Source organism: Astatotilapia calliptera, chromosome 7 (genome assembly GCF_900246225.1).
Source record: "Astatotilapia calliptera chromosome 7, fAstCal1.2, whole genome shotgun sequence".
In the NCBI taxonomy this organism is placed as follows: domain Eukaryota; kingdom Metazoa; phylum Chordata; class Actinopteri; order Cichliformes; family Cichlidae; genus Astatotilapia; species Astatotilapia calliptera.
The window spans coordinates 25211086-25230165 of NC_039308.1; the positions used below are offsets into that span (position 1 = coordinate 25211086).

General features: G+C 38.2%; 1 protein-coding gene across 1 annotated transcript in view; it reads right to left on the reverse strand.

Annotated features, from left to right (window-relative positions):
* Positions 1-6481: 6481 nt before the first annotated feature.
* The window catches only part of trabd2a (TraB domain containing 2A), a 57797-nt gene continuing 45198 nt past the window's right edge, over positions 6482-19080 (reverse strand). Inside the window, exons 6-8 of the mRNA XM_026174047.1 lie at positions 12427-12517; positions 10395-10667; positions 6482-8099 (exon numbers count right to left, since the gene is read on the reverse strand). Of these exons, the coding sequence (XP_026029832.1) occupies positions 7892-8099; positions 10395-10667; positions 12427-12517 (572 nt within the window). The 3' untranslated portion in view covers positions 6482-7891. The remainder of the gene's footprint in view (positions 8100-10394; positions 10668-12426; positions 12518-19080) is intronic.

A 19080-nucleotide genomic window follows, 5' to 3' on the forward strand; every position in this document is an offset into this window, starting at 1 on the left:
TTCATAATCTTCTAATGATCCCTGTGCCAATTTATATCCTCAACTTTACTTTACTGTACTTTAAGTGTTTAATCTTATTCTGTTGTAGTTATGTACATAGACTCAAATTTATATAGTACTTTTCTAGTCTTAACTCTGAGTACTTTAGATTTTACATCACCCTATAGCTGCATGCTCATACAGTGCTTCATGCAGAATCTACCCAGGTCCATTGAGGATGTACAAAAAGACTTAAACTGACTTAGAGATTCTAACAAGGAACCGTCTTGCTGTCAGATGAGAGTGCCGGACTAGCCTACCAAGGTATAGCTTGTTCAGAACTAGTTGGTGTTAAGGTTTTAGGAAGGCAGACTAAGTTCATCTCAGCTTTTTGTACTGGAGTAAGGTTTATCAACAATATGTAAAGCACAGATAGATTTTTGCTTTTGCATATGTTTACACTGTTATAACGGCATTTGATGTTTATCTGTCCAAAAGCTTGGACACAAAAAGAGAATGAAAAAGAGAATTTATTCATATGAGCCAGACTTGACATCGATCAGTTGTAGTTATGCAGGTGGACATAATAATGTACCTACCCTTGAGTGACATGCATCGACATCCAGTTGCAGGAAACAGTAGGTAAGGTGCTATCAAAAATGTGACTATTCTTTTTATTATTATTTTTTTTCCAGTAAAAAATTATGTTTTATATATCAATGGAGTTGCTTGTCTGCTTGAACAGCAGGCACAGTGGCATAAAAGCCAAAAGTAGTCTTGCTAACACTGTCCCCCCCCCCCCCCCCCCCCCCCAAAAAATAAATAAATAAATAAATAAAATTGAGATTTATTTGTTTATTGTTTTATTTAAACCCATGTCAAAAAATGTAAATATAAGCTTAATTATTTTTACATATATTATTACTGTTTTGCAGTAGTTGCACAGTCACTATGTCAGGAGAATCACAAATTAACTGAAATCCAGTACCTCAGTTCAAAGACAGAGGGCAGCATTGCACGCAAATCCACTGCTGTCATTCCCATTAAAAGAAAGATGCAGCTCAGTCCTTCAGTTCTTTAGTATATAATTGTAAATAACTACATGGCATTGGATGACATTATTCTAAAAATGAGGACAGGGATATTGTGTAATGCTTACTAAAAGGGGGGGGGGGGGGGTGAAATAGCTAATAAATAGGTTATAAAGTAACAGGCTAGTAATGTGGCTTGTTGTTGGGGGGAGAATAGAAACACTGACACATGAAGTAGTCAAAAAATGTTCCTAAGTGGAATGAGGACAGAGTAGAGAGGACCACCTAGTGGTCTTCATACTTCAGCTTGGGGTGCATGTGCGTTTGGCATAACTGGGAAACCTACTAAATGAATGGTTTAAAACGCATGTTGACATATGAGCAACAGGAAGACAGAAAGGCGTCTATGATACTACTTTATATATACTATCAATATTTTGATATCAACCATGAGTGTTTGTGTGCTTTGGTTTTGAGAAGCAGTGTTTCCAAATGCGTGCGTGCCATGACTCCAGGTTACAGCTCCCAGTGTGGGCTTCTTTCTATCCACAACACTCGTCAGGAAAATCACTCCTGTGAATGGGCTCCACTGATCCAAGCTGCAGCTGACTGACACCCTGTGGTGCAGTGCCAGCACAAAAATTTTTTAGATTTGTTTATATGCTGACAATCATACTCTGAGCAACCCTGACAGGCAGTGAGACACATAAACAATGTTTTTGCTCTGAATCTCCAAATGAACTGAAATATGGATTTTAGGTGTATTGGGATGACCTGGCTGTTTTGATGATTAGTAGTTATTTCTTATACAATTGAAGTGTATCAAAAACAAAGTAGAAAAATGTTTTATTTTTAATAATTGTTTTTTAATGATTAAAAATAAAGGCCTAAATAATTTGCAGTATTTCTACAGAAATATAAATGCTTGTTATACTTAATACACCACATAGTTTAAAATTGGTGTTTAGTTCCTCTTTAAATGCCCAATACTGGGGGAGTTATCACTCAACTTTTTATTTTATAAAGTAGTCAGTGGTGATGGTAGCTGGTGGTGGAAAATCAAATCAGTTTTTTATGGTCATATGATAATATTATTCACATTTTATGCGAATAAAAATGGGCTGATTTATAAAGCAGTTTAAGAAAACTGTTATGATCACCTCCTTACAAAATACTTGAACTCCTGGGCTTTCATATGTTTTATTCAGTCTGGCCTATTTCTGGGCAATTCCACCCAGTGAAAACTTCCATCTCTAAGCAATTCTTTTGGGCCCCTGGCAAAAATCATGTGTAATGTCACACATGCCCAGTTTGCAAAGGTCGATTTGCGATACATTGCTGCATTTAACAAAAGCAGGTTTTGTTCATCTGTGAAAGTTGATGAATTATGCTGGAACTGGCAAATATAAGAAAAATGTAGAAATGTAAATCAAGAGCAGAGACGAAATATACAAAATTTACTATTTTACTGATAGTTGATCTAAGAATTGACTGTTCTCCAATATTGCATGTTTACAATATGAGTTCCCACTGGTCAAAGCTCTAACCAATACTCATAACACATGTAACCACAGAGAGATTTAGTATGTAAATATATACTGAGGACTCAGGCAAAAAAGCACTTATTTCCATGGGTCGCAGCTAACACAGTGCAAGGACTCTTAGACAGATGCAGCGATAATAGCCAAAGACAGATCCACCTAACATAGGCTCAATTGTGCAAGAGCTACATCAGATAAACAATAGCATTCAGTGCTTGTTTTAACAGTGAGAAAGTGATTTGACCTTGTGTCACAAAGGCACAAATAGACTAGGGTAGATAAAAGCTTTTCTGGGTGATTGGTATTATGGGAGGAACTTAACAGAAATAACAAGCTGAGAATTTCTGATCAATTTGAACCAATACATTTTTAGTGCAGAAAATAGAACTTTTTGCGTCATGTGCAATAACAAATGGAGAAAACTCAAGGTTAGATCTTGTTTTCACAAGGGATTAGATATTTATTCTGCCTGTAAATAACAGGCAACCTCAGATTATTTTTTTTGTAAGCATGTTAATTTTAAAAAAAAAAAAAATTAAGTTGTGGCTGGTTTTACCTTTTAGGTTTCTGCTTTCCAGAAACAGATGGATGCATCGCCATCTGCTTTCAATTCGCATGGGTTTGTCCGATCTGGAAAGCGCACCTCCAGTTCAGTGTAGCGTGTATTTTTTTAAGACCTGCTTTCTTATTTGATTGTGTTTTCCCAAATCAATGTTGGGCAAGAGGATATTGCTTCATATAGTGATAAATAAGGGTATAATTAGATCAAAAATCCCCCAAACATGCTCAGAATCATATGTTAAAAAGGATCGGAATGAACAAATTCCTCATATTCACGTTGCAGGTAATGCTTTGCATTTGCCACATGTTACATGCATATCTATTGCACTATAATTACCAACTCTAGACGAAATGCTATTCTAATTCAACTCGTCGTGATGTGCAGTATTGAATTCTTGAGTTTGGTATTTGGTTCAGCTGTTATCAAATAGCCTTTGCATGCTTGTATTAATTCTTGGTTAAAGTCTTGAAATGAGAAGGGAACTAAAACATGTAAGAAAAAATTTAACTGAAATGAAAGAAATTGCCACTTGATGTGTGTATAAGCGGATTCTCGTCCTGGTTTAAAGTCTTGAATTGATTTTACCTTGACACTAGTTCACTCATATGGTCCACAGTTTGACTTATGTAATTCACACCATTCATTATACAGTGTTTTTAATAGTAAATGAGCTGTAACATCTGTCAGCAAAAGCACTCAAAGGGAGGCAATTAGCGGAGTGACCCGCACCTATTTGTTTGTTCTTTTATGTAATGACTGAGTGACTTACAAGGTCTGTTGTTTTTAAAGTTTTGTGTTACACGGAGCACAAGACAAATGTCGTTTGGAGTCGCACATCAACATGATGTAAGGTTAATGTTTTCGAGCTTTTGCAGTGGCTCCAGTTATGACTTTAGTTATACAATCAGTCTGCTTTTTCTCTCTACATTTCTCCAAACACGCATCACGCCATGAAAGGTAGCAGTGTTCAGTTCCACATTCTCGCATAAGGTCAGCGGCAAAAGTCTGGGGTTCATTTTCTTTAAGTTTAAAAAAAAAAAAAAAGATTAATGACCTGACCTGATCAGCAAAAAAGTCAAAAGTAGGCCTAAATTGTTTATAGAATAAGAATTTAAAAAGCCCTCAGAGCTAAATATTATATCCCTGCATTCTGTTATTCTTGGCCTTTTGACCTATTTGGACAAACAAAGCAGATAAAGGCTGAACAATGACACGCAGAGAAATGTCTGTTTCAGGCTTTTAGTGAACAGAAGTTGAAGCTGAAGTATAATTCTTCTCTGTGAAAAGGAAGTGCCCTCTTAGCCTCAGAAGTTAACATTAGCTCTTTGAGCTAAAATAGCTCGTTGCAGCCATTTTGCATAATTGCATAGCAGTCTCTGATATAGCCTCTGAAAATGTTCACTACTTTTCCATGTTAAATTCCTTCAGTGCAAGATCTCAAATCCTGCCAACAACATTTCAATGGGATTCAAATCTCAGCTGTGATTACTCTGCTACATGACTTTATTCGTCTTCTAAGCTATTCCTTGGTTGTTTTTTAACTGAGCTTCAGATACCCAAATGGAACAAGTTCAGCCTTTGGACACCTTCATGTTATTTTTTAGCATTTGTTGATCCAATATAAGATTTAGAATTGAATCAGTGATTCAGTGATTTGTCTGTCCCGAAAAAGCCTGCAGTCTCCTTTATGAGAGAGTGTGTACGATCCATGCAAAGAAAATCTGCACGAGCACATAAGAGGAAATTGGAGTGAGGAAAAAAGACAGAAAAGGCAAGAAATGAATAAATCAAAAATCTGCCAGTCAAACAGCTACCTGCTGTGTGCTGCTCTTGTCAGTAAGAGCACATCTGCAAGTAGCTATGTATGCTGTGCTTGTAATGATAATATGTAGTGTAATAATAATTTTGGGAGATCTGTCTGCTGGCCTTGTTTCCTAACTGGAAATTTACATAATAGCTGTTATGATGCTATTACAGCTATTATATATTGCTGCTATACTGTAGTATAGCAGCATAACAGCACTATCACCTCACAGTAACAAGGTCCAAGATTTGAATCCAGCATGCAGGCTATGTGATCTCCTCCAACAGTCCAAAGGCATCCACGTTTTAAGCGATGAGTCTACAATATCTGTAAGTACTGAAAGCGAGTGAGTGAGTGTGTGTCTGTGTGAGACCTGCAAGAGACTGGCAAGTTGTTCAGAGTGTACCCCACCTCTTGCCATGAGACAGGCTCCAGTCCCCAAAACCCTGAATTGGGTAAGTAAAAGAAAATGTAGCGATGGATGGAAATGTTTTATCTTTTAAAAGGTTGTGATGGTGCTGATATTCCTGGTAAGAAGACAAAGTGTGTAAGAGCCATCACATTGTCTCCAGACAGTAAGACAAAAATACACATTATGCACAGACTTATAAGTGACACCCACGGCTGCCTTTCCTGTCACCTGCTGCATCCTGTCATCATCCTGTGATGCTGCTGTAAGTGCCTTCACCTTCTTCTTCCAGGACACCGATGCTGGTGGAGCCAGTCCTGAAAAAAACAGCAGTTTGAATTCAACCCTGTAGCTGATATCACTTACAGAGTGATGATTTACTAAAGTATTTTTAGTGCAAGACATGCACAAATGTGTGAAAAGCTGTAAGGATGTGATTTACTTTTTCCATGCATCTTACTTTTTTGCTTTTTAAATAAAAACAAACATAAATTTGTCTTTAACAATCAGAAAGCATCAGATAAAGTTAGCATATTCCATGGGCTGTACTGTACTTGTTGTTACCCAATATAACACTTAGAATAACTCAGAATCACTGCCCTAATTTTGCTCATGCATGTCAGCACATCAAGCACATAGCCACTCCTAAATAAAAGCACAAACTAACAAGTCACTCAGCGTTTCCTGTTAATGTAACAAATCAATTATCTCTCATTTCCTGTACATCTAAAGAGCCAGTTTGCTCCGGTTTCCTGTTTGTGTCTCGAAGGAAAGATATTTGCCAGCAGAGCAGCTGTCTTGTTTGTGACAGACCACATGCACACGTCAAACAACTTCTAATAGCTGTCTTATCACATTAACATCACATAAACATGCCATGAACCCATCAGGAGGGCAGCATGTGTACGTGTGTGTGCCCACTCCTTTGTTCAGTTGATACTGCTGTACCTAAAGCTGATGGACCTAAAAAACATGTTAGCTAACAGATGGCTATTTATACATCCAGCACACATAGGGCACACAGCATTAACATTAATATTCATACATCTCTGATGAAAAACAACAACTAGAAACAGATATGCGCAATTTAGCTGCTAAACGCTTGATCACTGAAAACAGCTGCCTGTTGGAACTGAGGGTTGTACACATGATAATGGGACTGGAGCGTAAACCTGTTGACCATTAAATAAAAAGATTTTTGAAGGAATCCAAAAGGTTTTAAGTGTTGGGAAGCTGTTCGTTTGTTCGTTGTGATGAGTAGCACCTTTAAGGTACATAAAATAATTTGATCTATACTTAATATAACACTGGTTATTTTGCTGTAAAAATTTCTCTCCCCTGACTTTCCACTGATTTGCTTCACAGCGAAGAACGAGCATCGAAGACCAATTTTACATCCAGATAAATATTTTATTGTTGCTATCTCGTGCCATAAATGAAATGTGAAGGTCGTAAAGCACTACGCGGTCTGCTCATGTAGTCAGTTTAATTATTATTGCCATGATATGCATTTGAAATTACACTGAAAGAACATTTGAAAAACAAGTCATTTTGGCATCATGGTGAGATGAAATATATAAAAACAAAAGCCACAGGGAATGTTTCACATGGCTAACAGCAACACTACAGTTTTAAATAAATAAAAAATGAATGAATGCTATGTAAAACACACGCGCGCACACACGCCCAGACACATCCACATAAATTCTTTCAGCAAACATATACATCAAAGCAGTCGATAACACTAATAAAGTACAATACAATCACCTGTCCCTTTCAAAAATGTAATTTCAGTGAGACACATGACATGGGGCTATGGTGGTTAGTTCCTGATTTTGTTTTGAAAATATACTGCATATCTATTTATACTTTTCCATATAAACAACAATGCTTCTGATAATCTTAATTTTTTTAATAATTCTAAAATACTTCTATAATATTCAAAAGGCGTATGTACAATTTTCTCCCCGCAGCAGGTTTTTATGTAATCAAATCAGATTCTTCTAAAATAGAAGAATAAATTAAAGTCTGAGCACTTGTGTTTGCAAGCCCAGTGGGTTTAAGAGCCGATAGACGTTGTTTGTCCCACGCCCACGTACTCTCACAGAGATACTCAAAGGACATGTGGTCCCAGTTGCTGTTGGAGAAAATATTTAAGCTGAAAAATTACTTAAGTGATTTCTCAAATTTTCAGAGCAACTAATAGCTGTCTACTATAACTGTGTAACCCAGCAAGGCACTGATGAGTTGTGTAATTAGTGATAACACTACCTCAGTTTGAGCTTCTTGTTTTCCCTACTGCATACTCTGTGCTCACTCTGTGTAAATTAAGTGAAACTCAGACCTTTATGTTTCAAGTTATATGAACTCGCATGCACATCAAAGCCCAATCTGTAAAGAGATGAGCCCTACTGCCACACCTTTCCAGTTCACTTCCAACATAGCAAACTTTCTGTGCCCAAACATCCATGGAGTGAACAGCTAGACCAGACTTTTTTTTAAGAGCAGTATATTTGAAACCGCGTACGTGTACCAGTTTTATTTAGAGTCCTTATAACCATTTTACTAGAGGGCCACAGTCCATATCTGTGAGATCACTATAGGTAGTGTGAGGTGAAAGCTCAGTAAAGACAACGAGAAGATCGAAGGCGCTGGTGCTGCTGAAGGAACACGATGATAGTTGTACTGGCTTTGGATTCTGTCAGGCGGCTGCACCGTGATGTAACCATTGATGATGCGAACCATTGGGGGAGGCGGGGACTGCACCACAGAGCTGTAGAGAGAAAAGAGGCAAAAACATGGATTTAATAATGAAGATTTATAATATTTCTCAATTGAATGATGGGTCGTAAATGATGAACACAAAACAGAATGATTTTAATTGGTATAATTAACGAGGATCCTGCATTCATTCTGTATTTGCATTTCTTTCACTGGTTTGTGGGCAAAGGGAATGAGTATTAGTGTGGGTAATACTCCCCCCCCCCAGGCGCTCCCCAACTGAAAAAAAAATTGGTTGCACAATGACGCTGCGCATTGCACACTGACACAAATTAACACTCATTAATGCAAAATAATTTAATTTCTGTCAACTACATCATGGTTTAGCCTTTAAAGGGTTAACTGAATGACAGCTTTCACAATGAACCCATCTTCACTGCTGTGACATTAACGTTTGCTTACATTCATTGATTTTTTTCACTCTTTTTATTACAGGAAAAACAAAACAACATCAGATCTTAATTTCAGAGGCTTTAAAACTCTGTATGCTGCAATTAGTAAACTACACCATAATTTTTCTACAGGCACTGGCTCCCATTTTGCAATTTAGAATCACTACAGACTGGGTAGGGTCTTATTAATTCCAGACTTTTACTTTTTTTTTTTTTTTTTAAACAAAAAGCATTTTGTTTTGTTTCTGCACTGTACAATTCTTTGGTACTGTAGGGGAAATTGTGGCAGGATCAGCAGGAAAACCAGCCTCTCTCCACATCCACACATTGTCAAAAATTGCCAGAGAAAATATGCAGACTGCAGAAAGTCAACAATGGAAACATTAATGATGATGAAAGCCACAAAGAAAAAGTTCTCTGACAGAATTTCTGGGTGCTCAAATCACTGATCGTCACATGACCAACTGCCAATAAACCTGAAAGCTATTATGCCCTTTGTTACTCTTCCTTCATCCCCAAATTACACAGACTGAAGTGTCTGTGAGGCAATGACTGCTTTGAGGTGGTCAAAACCACACAGACATCATAGCATTTCCATTTTTATTAAAAAGAAACACTCCTAACATAATGCCACTTTGCCCCAAATTTACATTACTCTTCATACTTATTTGCATTCAGCCAAATACTCAAGGGGCATAGTTTTAGAGAAATTAACTTTAGTTTGTGTGAAAAGGCCTTAAGAGGCGCAAAGAAACCAGGTGTGACATACCATGGCCACACAACAAAGAACTGTGAGACTGGAGTTGCTTCTTTTTCTCAAATTGCCTTACTTTCTCTTACTCAGCCACCTTTTTAGACATTAAAATATACAAGAACGTGCATAACATTGTAACGTCCATGCACAAACAGTCCGTTTCATTTCTGCTCAAAATACAGGATCTTGCAGATTTAGAGAAAACACTTCTGCAGAAATAATGTACACAAATGTTCACAAACCTCCTCTGTTCACATGAAGAAGTGACACTATTTGTTTAGCTTTTTCTTTCCATCACTAATTTGGACTAGTGCATACTGCATATTGAAATAATAAATACTGGTAGCACAAGTTCAGTTTTACAAACTGCTGCCTGCAACAACTTCTTAAGTCCAGATCTACATCTGAATAACGCTAATGTTAGCTGTTCACCCATTCTCTGTTTCAATTAAGATAAAAATTTCTCTGTTTTGTGTCAAGATCACATGTTGTCCTTTTGTCTTTTCTCTTGCAACCCAAATTTGGGCAAGGCCATGGAAAATTTAAATTCCCCAAAGGTGTGACTGAATAGATTAGGACTGTTTATGTGTTGAAGTTCATATTAGCGTTACTGCTTCCAACCCAATGACAAAACTGTGTTTTGCCATTGCAAAAAATGCAGGGATGTTTCCACATGGCAGACCACACCTTGTGCAAAAGATTCTTCTTTGTCTGAAAGGTGATCTTATCGTGTTGTCCTGTGAGTTCCTGCCTGGAGCTACTGTGAGACCAAATCCCGATACTTAGCAGGAATTCCCAGGTCGCTCTTTTCATAACCAAGACACCTACACTAGCTTGGAACTAGTCAGGACTCATATACCACTGCAGGGCACATATGTGTATGTGCTGAAGTTTATGCAAACTGCATGAAGTGCATGGTGATGTGATATGGTGGCTGTTTGAGCCTGCAGCACTGCACCAGGAAGTGTCAGTTTTATTCTATATACAAGTGTGAGTTTCCCTTTACATCCTCTCTGGCTTGTTTCTGAGCTCTTGCTATCATACTCTCATTTCACCTGTGGCCTTTCATCTCTAGTCATTGATAACCCATATATAGAGAAGAAAGACCTTCACCTCTTTACCCCTCTTTCTTTCATCTTACCTCTCCTCTATCCGAACCCAGAGGTCATTAAAATGCCTGTGCCGCTGTTTCTTCTGCTTATTCCTCCTCTTTTTCTTTAGCATTTTTCTCTCAGATTTCTCCAGAACCTCCAGGCTATCTGGTGGCAGAAGCATGTGGGGTAACAGATCCTCCTCCAGAGTATGCCCCTGACCCTCCTCTTTGTGAGGAAGCTCGTGCAAGAAAGGTTCCAGCTGAGGCGACTCATCGTAATGGTCCTCCAGCTCTGGTGAGACGGGTCCAGATGATGATCGCCTAGAGGATGCACATTACAGTATGGTAAGATGCTTTAGAAAGAAAGAGAAAAGGGGTTCGTTGCATGTCACTTTTATAATAAAATCATCAACTTTAGTCTTTAATCATCTTTAATCCTGCCAACGATGGTGCCAAGCCTGTCTGCAAAAGAAGAAGAGTAGTTACCCTGCCTAGGTGATCAGAAGCAGAAAACTGGGGATACAAGGCAAGGAACCATATGAAGATTATAAGATGATGTTTGCCTGTCCGAAGCAAAAGCAAAAACTTGAAATCTTTATGCTGAAAACACATTTTTGGGGCTGTTTTAATCAAATCACGTGGGACAAAAAGAGATCACTGTTGAAGAACTCATCAAGTGTGGTGAACTATATGAGCTCCAATTAACAATGATCATGGATACGAAGGTGATGCTGGACTATACTGGCGATGAAGCCAGTGTTGGTTTCACACTTCACACTGCAGCCTGCCCACATTTCACCCTGCATATGATTGTCTGGAGGGCTTTGCCATAAATGGAACTTTCATAATGCACCAAAGAAGATGCAGATGAAACAAACTGAGCACATCTTACAGCCTCTGTGCCTTGTCCAAGGATATTGCCATGGACACCAAAGAATGTAAGGACAAGGTCTGTTTTGCTGTTACAGGCAAAATAAATATCACATTTTCCTGTGAGGTCACTGAAACATGGCATTATAGTCTCGTGGGAGAGTCTACAAGTGCAGAGAAAATGCTGAGCAAAAGTAGCAAAGTGCTGAAAGCAGGTTAGAGTGTTTTTATGCAGGCCAGGAGTTTATTCCACCTGACAGTCCTGTTAAAGAGCCTGCCAATAAAATATTAACATGACAGTTTAAAGTGAATATTTGATCATAATAAGTAAATGGCAGTGAAACAAGCAGGAGAAATACACTTTCAAATCACGAGCAGAGCGAAGTCGAGAAAAAAGTATTATTAATTATTAATATTATATATTATTATAAACAGGTCTCCATTCTTTCTCCATTCAGGATGCAATGGAAGGACAAAAAACTAACTACAGTCTAATAGTTAACATAGCTTCTTTTTGTGGAAGAACAAATTACAAGTTGGGAAGCATGACAGAAAAACCTAAACTCTTCTTTTTGATACTATTTGACACTAGTTTTCCTTTCAAGACACGTTAATCACCATGAATAAACCAATACTGGTAACAAAGAGAGTAAATGCACTTAGACCTGAACAACTGTGATGTCAGATATACTAATGAGAAGTCGAATAATAAATTGTTATACATGGATATAATGAAGGCTGTCTGTTCTCTCAAGACAACATCAAGGTAGTCTATGAACAGGCAAGATGTGGGTTCATCTCAGGCTCATAATACCGTATCAAACACGGGGGCTGTGTGTGAGAAAGTAGAATTACCTATTCATTCACTCAGACACAGGAACAAGAACACAGATTTAAAGCGAGATTACCACCCTCAGTGTGCCAAGGTAGACTGCACTACATGCTTCACAGCAGGAGGTGAGAACCCTACTTAAATTGGCCTTTTCAACACCACTTCATTGGTGGCCAGCGGGGAATTTGTGACACTTATCTTCCAGTACAATCTAAGCTGAAACAAGAGAAGACTTGCAAAAAGCACACAGGCGGGGAGATGTTACCGAAAACACCATATAGTATATGAGAAACTGCATCTAAAAGCCATGGATGTCTTACGGTCCAGTCCTGTTAAACAAGCAGCATTATGATGATGATTAGACTGAAGCAAACTCACCGGTTTATGGGTTGCCCAGCAGGTGTGTGCTCCACCTCATATCCCTGGCGACGAAGCACGTCAATAACTGTGTTGTTACCCAGAAAGTGACCTACAACCAATAAGTAGAAAATGATAAATTTGCTGTTCTGAAAGGAGATGATGAGCCATCTCAAACTAAAATAAGCGGAACATTGTCAGGACAGCACCAGCTCTGTTAGTTCTCTTTCTCGTTTAACTTAAGAGTAAAACAAAAAGCAAGCCTGATATCACCAATCAAATTATTACGCATACATTTATATATCTGCTTCTGTCATCATTACAAAACTTATGATTCCTACATAAGTAAGTTCAGTGTTGCTTTTCTCTGCATCTCCTATCCACTTGTCATTGCCTCTCCTTTTCCCATTCCTCTTCCACGTCCTTTACTTCGAGCTTTCTTCCTCCATTCTTAATTAATCTTCTACCTTCCATATTATATCTCTTTTCTTCCCTTTCCATTTTCTTCTCTCTGCTCTCCTTCTTTCTTATGTCCAACTTCCCCTCTTCTCCTTTTTTCCCCTCTCATTCTCGTTGTGACCCTCTCAGCTAGGTGAAGTAGGGGCATTGAGGCTTCAGGTTGCCATGTCAAGAGGTCTCCATTCTTCCTCTCACTCTGACAAAAGGGAGCAGGGGTCCATTGTTTGGGCCTGCTCAGCCGTGGCACCACAGAGCTGTGTAAACAATGAGCCCCAGCACTTTAATCTGGCCTAGAGCCATCGATAGAGAGAGGTTAGCTTAGATGCACTATGGGTGTCGTGATGCTGCCCAGAGACTTGGACTGAATGCTGGTTAAAACAATGTCACATTATGTCCCAGCCATAGAAAAAGGCCAGAGAAGGGACTTCTACAATGTTTGCATATGATCTGCTAGAGTAAAACAGTTAAACGATTTGTGAGTGTGAACTTTGTGAGTTTAGTCTTAGAAGTCTTTTTGATCCCATGAGCCCTATTTTCTTCTAAAGCCTTTTCTTTTTCCTACGCTACAAGCTAACTGTATATTTCTAATGTATAAACAGAAAAAATACCATTAATTATGCTTTCATATCTTATGTTTTCTCTGTCTTAAGGCACATTTACCTAATTCAGGTTTGCTAAAATGTGTAGGAGAAAAAACGCAGTTGCCACATAAAAAGACATTTTTTGTACTTGTCCAGTAATCATTAGCATGGTCGGCTAAATATCCAGAAGCCCTTAAACTCACAATGAGAGCTGAACCAGAACGAAACAGAGACAGAGACACTGTTTTCCAGCTTGCCCAGGTTTAGAAACAACTCAGCGTGATTTATGCAAGTTTAAGTCAGGGGATTAAGGTGGGATAAATGGAGCTGTTGAGCACAATATAGAGCCATAGAGAGATGGGCGGACTTCAGAACTTCAAAGGAGCACAATTCACACACATACGTACACACACGCAAGCGCTAAGGAGGTAAGCCATCAATTCTGTCATGTCCCCAAAGGCCAGTGTGTTCACGGGGAGTGAGAGCATGTTTGACAAGATGAAAAAAAATTAGAGTTCATTTATTCCTGAGTTTAAAAAAGTTTTTTTTTTTAATCCTGTGGCACAAGAAAATAAAATAGAAAGTGACATTTGTGTGCTTTAAATAATAAATATTTTTTAATAACAAGCTATCTTATCAACATGTAGCCAATGCTTTAAAGCAGATTTTAGGGCATGCTTAATCAATATAATAGAAAACACAAGTGGTGAGACTTTAAACTTTCACATGCTTGTTTCAGAGGGACATTTTTATTTTAGGCGTTTTTTTGGATGCCATGCAGCAAACCCTTCACACAAAGACCATTTTATAAGTGTTCCATTTAGCATGAAACATGGGAAACTTGCACTCTAATCGTGCGCCCAACTCATGAAATTACAAACAAAAACAAAATGTAGACATCTTTGATTAAAAATGATTGATGCCCCAGGAAAAAGGTATAAAGTGGGAAAAGAAAATTATGTGTTAGGCCTGGATTTTGATGAAATATGGCCTGTGTATGCTGTAACATTTGGCCACTGGCTTTAACCTTATAGGCTGTTTCTTTTGTAGATACTAGTTTCATTTGTGTTATATTAATGTGAATTGTCCAGAGTAACAACATTGCTCATTAATTATATTTATTTTAATTAAGATAAATAAAATCTAAGATTCTTACTTTTGGATACATTTCATTTTAGTACACTCTGTGCCTTTTGATGATAAGATGAAGCAATATTTTCACTAATTTAATGGAAAAGGTTAGCCTACACGAACTTAACAAAACATACACAAGGCCACACACAGATGTAAGCATATACCATAAAATATGATTCTTCAGTGAAAGCAAATTCTTCTTAGTATGTGTAATTTGTATGGATAAAAAAATTACTAAAGTTACCACTGCCCTGTATAATGTACCCTGCTCTCGCCCTGTGACTCCTGGGATAGGCTCCAGCCCCCCAGTGATCCTGAATTGGATAAGTGGTTAAGAAAATGGAAATGGGTGGATGGACAGAAAAAAGGAAGGCAGTGTTCTACTGCATACGTGAGAGATAATATCTAAAGGTATCAACAAGCAGAGCTCCACTACGGCTGCCTCCAGCACAGTTTAACTCCTGGTTGTCTCAAGCTAAATCAAAACAAACATATCTTTGTACCATAGTTATAAAAGTTGGAAATGTTGGAGTCTACTGACTCACCATGTTTCTCATTACTAATTAAGTTTAGAGTTTTCTAAGTTAAGGTGTTGTTACGTGTTGTTTTGGGTTGGGTACATAAGCAGTAGTTTATATTTATAGGGTCCCATTCAAAACAGAGCTGCAGGCTGCCGCCCAGCATACAGCCCACGCCACAGTTTTAAGAGCACACTTCTAGAATAACATGTGTGACATCTGACATATTTTCACTGATTACTCATTTAGACCAATTTCATACATTTTACATTTATGAAATTGGCTTTTACTTTGTGTCCTATTGCACAATATATTCACTGTATGGTTTATTTTGTACCACTGAGAAGGGGGGGAATGGTACAGATAAAGACCTGTGACCTGAAAGCTTTCATTCACAGCTAACTTCCTTCGTGGAGCTACATGCATACATGAATGGACCTCTGAGTTGGAGTACCATGGACCAGTTCATGTTATGGTTATATAAAAGTGACATCTTTTACAATCATCTACCAGCAGAGTCTAACAATAAACATGAAAACTAAAATCTTTCAAAACACTCTTTAAACATTGTGTCTGAAAGCTGTTACAAGGTAGTCATTTGCATTGTTGCAAAGACTTTTGCTGGAAAGATGGATACATCAGCGGCTAGTCTAGTTCTTACATCCACTTTCCCACACTGTCAAACTCAATGCCGACATCATTGCTCTAGTCCAGTCATTTTCTTGTCTGGTTTCTGTAAGCCAGTTAGCCTCCATTCTGTGTGCTGTAAATATCACTGCTCATTTGTCATTCTGCCATTCAGGCTCTAATTTGTTCAGCCCATCTCCGCCTCACCGTAGTCACTCAAAACTCTATACAAACCTCCATCTTCACCTGCACCACGACTAGCGTCTAAACTCCAAGGGGTCCTGGGCTAAAGCCTATCGTAGCTGGGACTCTGTTGTTATAATGGGTCATCTGAGTCTCATCACCACATAGAATAACTGAATTCTGTATCTCAATAAATTATGTTTCTCTTCATTGAACTTTTATTATGATATTGAGATAACATTACTTTCCTGGTTGACACTATAAAACCAGGAAAGTAACTCTATATAGTCCTGTGAAATACTAAGTACACCCTTAAAGCTTCCATAGGAATCAAGGGGGTAAGCAGATGCTGCTAATCAAATGCACACGATTAACCGATCATCAGCAAGTGTGAGCATCTCTGTATAAACAATAGTTTTGGCAGTTTGGTGGTCTGGAGCATGTGTGTTAACATAACAGGTTAACGTGAGGCCACATAATGCCACAGTCTTCCCTGCAAATTCCTCACTAACGTCATAACGTGGAATGCTCAAAGAAGCTGCGAATAAACCGGGAGCTATTTCTCAGCATGCCAAAACAGTTAGAAAAAAACTGAACAGATATGCCTCGTTTGGCATGGTTGCCAGGGGAAAGACTCTTCTCAAAAAAAAAGAACATGACAGCTTAGGAATTGCAAAGTTGCAAATGAACAAACAACCAAACTTCTGGTAACGATTTTAGCTTGTTTTGCAACCACAGGGCCCGGAGTCTAGAGCTAAAGGCTAATTGCAAGGCAATCTATCTAACAGCTAAAGAATGGTCAACATTTGGGGATATAGCAGATACCAAGCACACCAGTAAATCTACAGAACAAACACTGGCAAAACAAATCAGGTTTGTTGCAATGACCCAATCAAAGTGAGACTGTGAGTCCTGTGGCAGAGAGTGTTGGTCAAGTTACTTGAAAAAAATAATCATTAACTAATTTCTGATTACTTCCCCCAAAAAGTAATCCCGTTACTTTACTGATTACTTATTTTCAAAAGTAATTAATTACTTAGTTACTTTTTAAAAACACGATTTACAACCTGAATAGGTGATAAAGCGATAGATCTTTCAGCCCAATTCCACTTTTTCTGCATAATCCATCATACAAAATGTAATCAAATGGAAAAGTCTCTTTTTAACTTGTTTTATCAGTTTTAATCTTTTAACTTTACGCATCAAGCAAAAATTTAATTATATGCACCATTCTCTGACTTTAGTTTAACATTTAAGCCTATTTTCTGCACATTCTAGCACATAGGTAAAATAAAATATTTTTTGTGTTTACACTCAGTCTTTCAAATAGATGCAAGTAAAACACAGCAGAAATTAAATAAAGTCAAAGACTAGCAGTCCTGTTGCTCTATTTTCACCTCTAAAGCAGGAGTGGGGTAGGCGGAGGTGTGCTCTGGTGCAGGTGTGCCGCAGCGGTCAGTGGAAGAATCCGCGAGTTTCTCTGTGAATTTCCCATTATGTCGTTGCGCACTCGGTGCTTGTTTAGGGGTTTTTTTCGCTGTAAAAAGAAGTTTTCTTCCCACGCAGTGATCAGCGGACACTAATGTTTTTGTCACTTTTTATGGAATTAAACTCAAAGTAAGGTCAGTACTTCCACGCTTTAAACGCTGCACGCTCATACTCTCTCCTGCACTCGATATATTATCCATTGTTGATCTGCACACAGCTGTTGTCACAAACGTGGCACTCACTTACGTCACTGTCATGAGACATTCTCGCAAGAAATCACAGTTTTAGTAACGCAGTAACGCAGCGTTCCTACGGGAAAGTAACGGTAATCTAATTACCGTTTTTGCGATAGTAATCCCTTACTTTACTCGTTACTTTAAAAAAGTAATCAGATTACAGTAACGCATTACTGCCCATACTGAATCAACACTGTAAAGAACAGTGGTCAAAATTCTTCCACAACCATGTGAAAGACTTAGAAAGCCATACAAAAAAATTATTACTTCGTTGTTGCTGCTACAGGTGGTGCTACTAGCTAGTTACAAGCTAGGTTCTACATGCTAGACTCTGCAGTCCACAGGACCTTTTCACATGACTTTAAGTGCTAAATGTGAATATTTGTCTGTAACATGAACAAAATACAGTTTTGCTAACTCTAACAGAAAAGGACCACAGCAGTATTTGTCCTTAAACGCTTATCCAGTTTTCAGAATCAGTGTGTCAAATTATTAGAACATATGGTAAGCTTTAAATACTGTTCCTTTTCCATACACATCAATATTTACATTACAACTTGTAACTAAGGCTGAAGCAGCAGTTCTCATAACATTACAGCATGCTGGATAAACAAACTCTACACGTATAGGCACCGCTGAGGACATTCTGCCCTACATAGCCTTTTCTTTCCGTTTATGTACACATGTTCCTTGCTAGTCAGCTGGACCCAGCAGCCCATAATCATGACCACTGAGCACTGAATAAAGCCTTTTACTGAAGACGATGACAATAAGATATCTGATGTGTGGAGCGTTTGGTTTGCTTCTTTCGGGAAGATACTATTATTGGCCAAGACGCAGAGCCACAATCTTTGGCTCAAATGGTCATTTTCAGTTTTTCTATTCTTGTTCAGATATTTGACGCTACAGCAGTTTCCTGAACATCAACTGTGCATAAATTATAGCACAGAGACAAAGAGAGCTATAAAAACAGAGAGATTCAGACTATTAAAATAACAAACTGAATTTCATGATCTGACATCTCTAGGACGTCGGAAGTATTAACCTGCCAAAGATTTTACTGGAAAATCACAGTTTTGGCTCTTTGAGCTGCTAAAAGTTGAGCAAAACCTCAGTGCCTTCAACTGTCAAGGAGACTTAGCCATCCATGGAGGCAACAGTCATGTCAAAGGCAAATGACAAGAAAATGACTGGTTATCAACTCACATAGAAATCACACAGCCATCCTGGTGTTTTTCAAACAATGCCAGCTCAGTATTAACACACATATCAAGTGTCTGGAAATACAGGCTCTGCTTACACTGCACTTTTTTAATCTCTGGTTAAGTCATAGATTTGCATGTCCTTGATGGACAGTCAATTCCTCCTTGTATTAAACTGAAACCTCATCAATTATCAGTCACATGCAATTTGGTTGAAAAGAACAGGACACCGTTGGAAGTAATATCA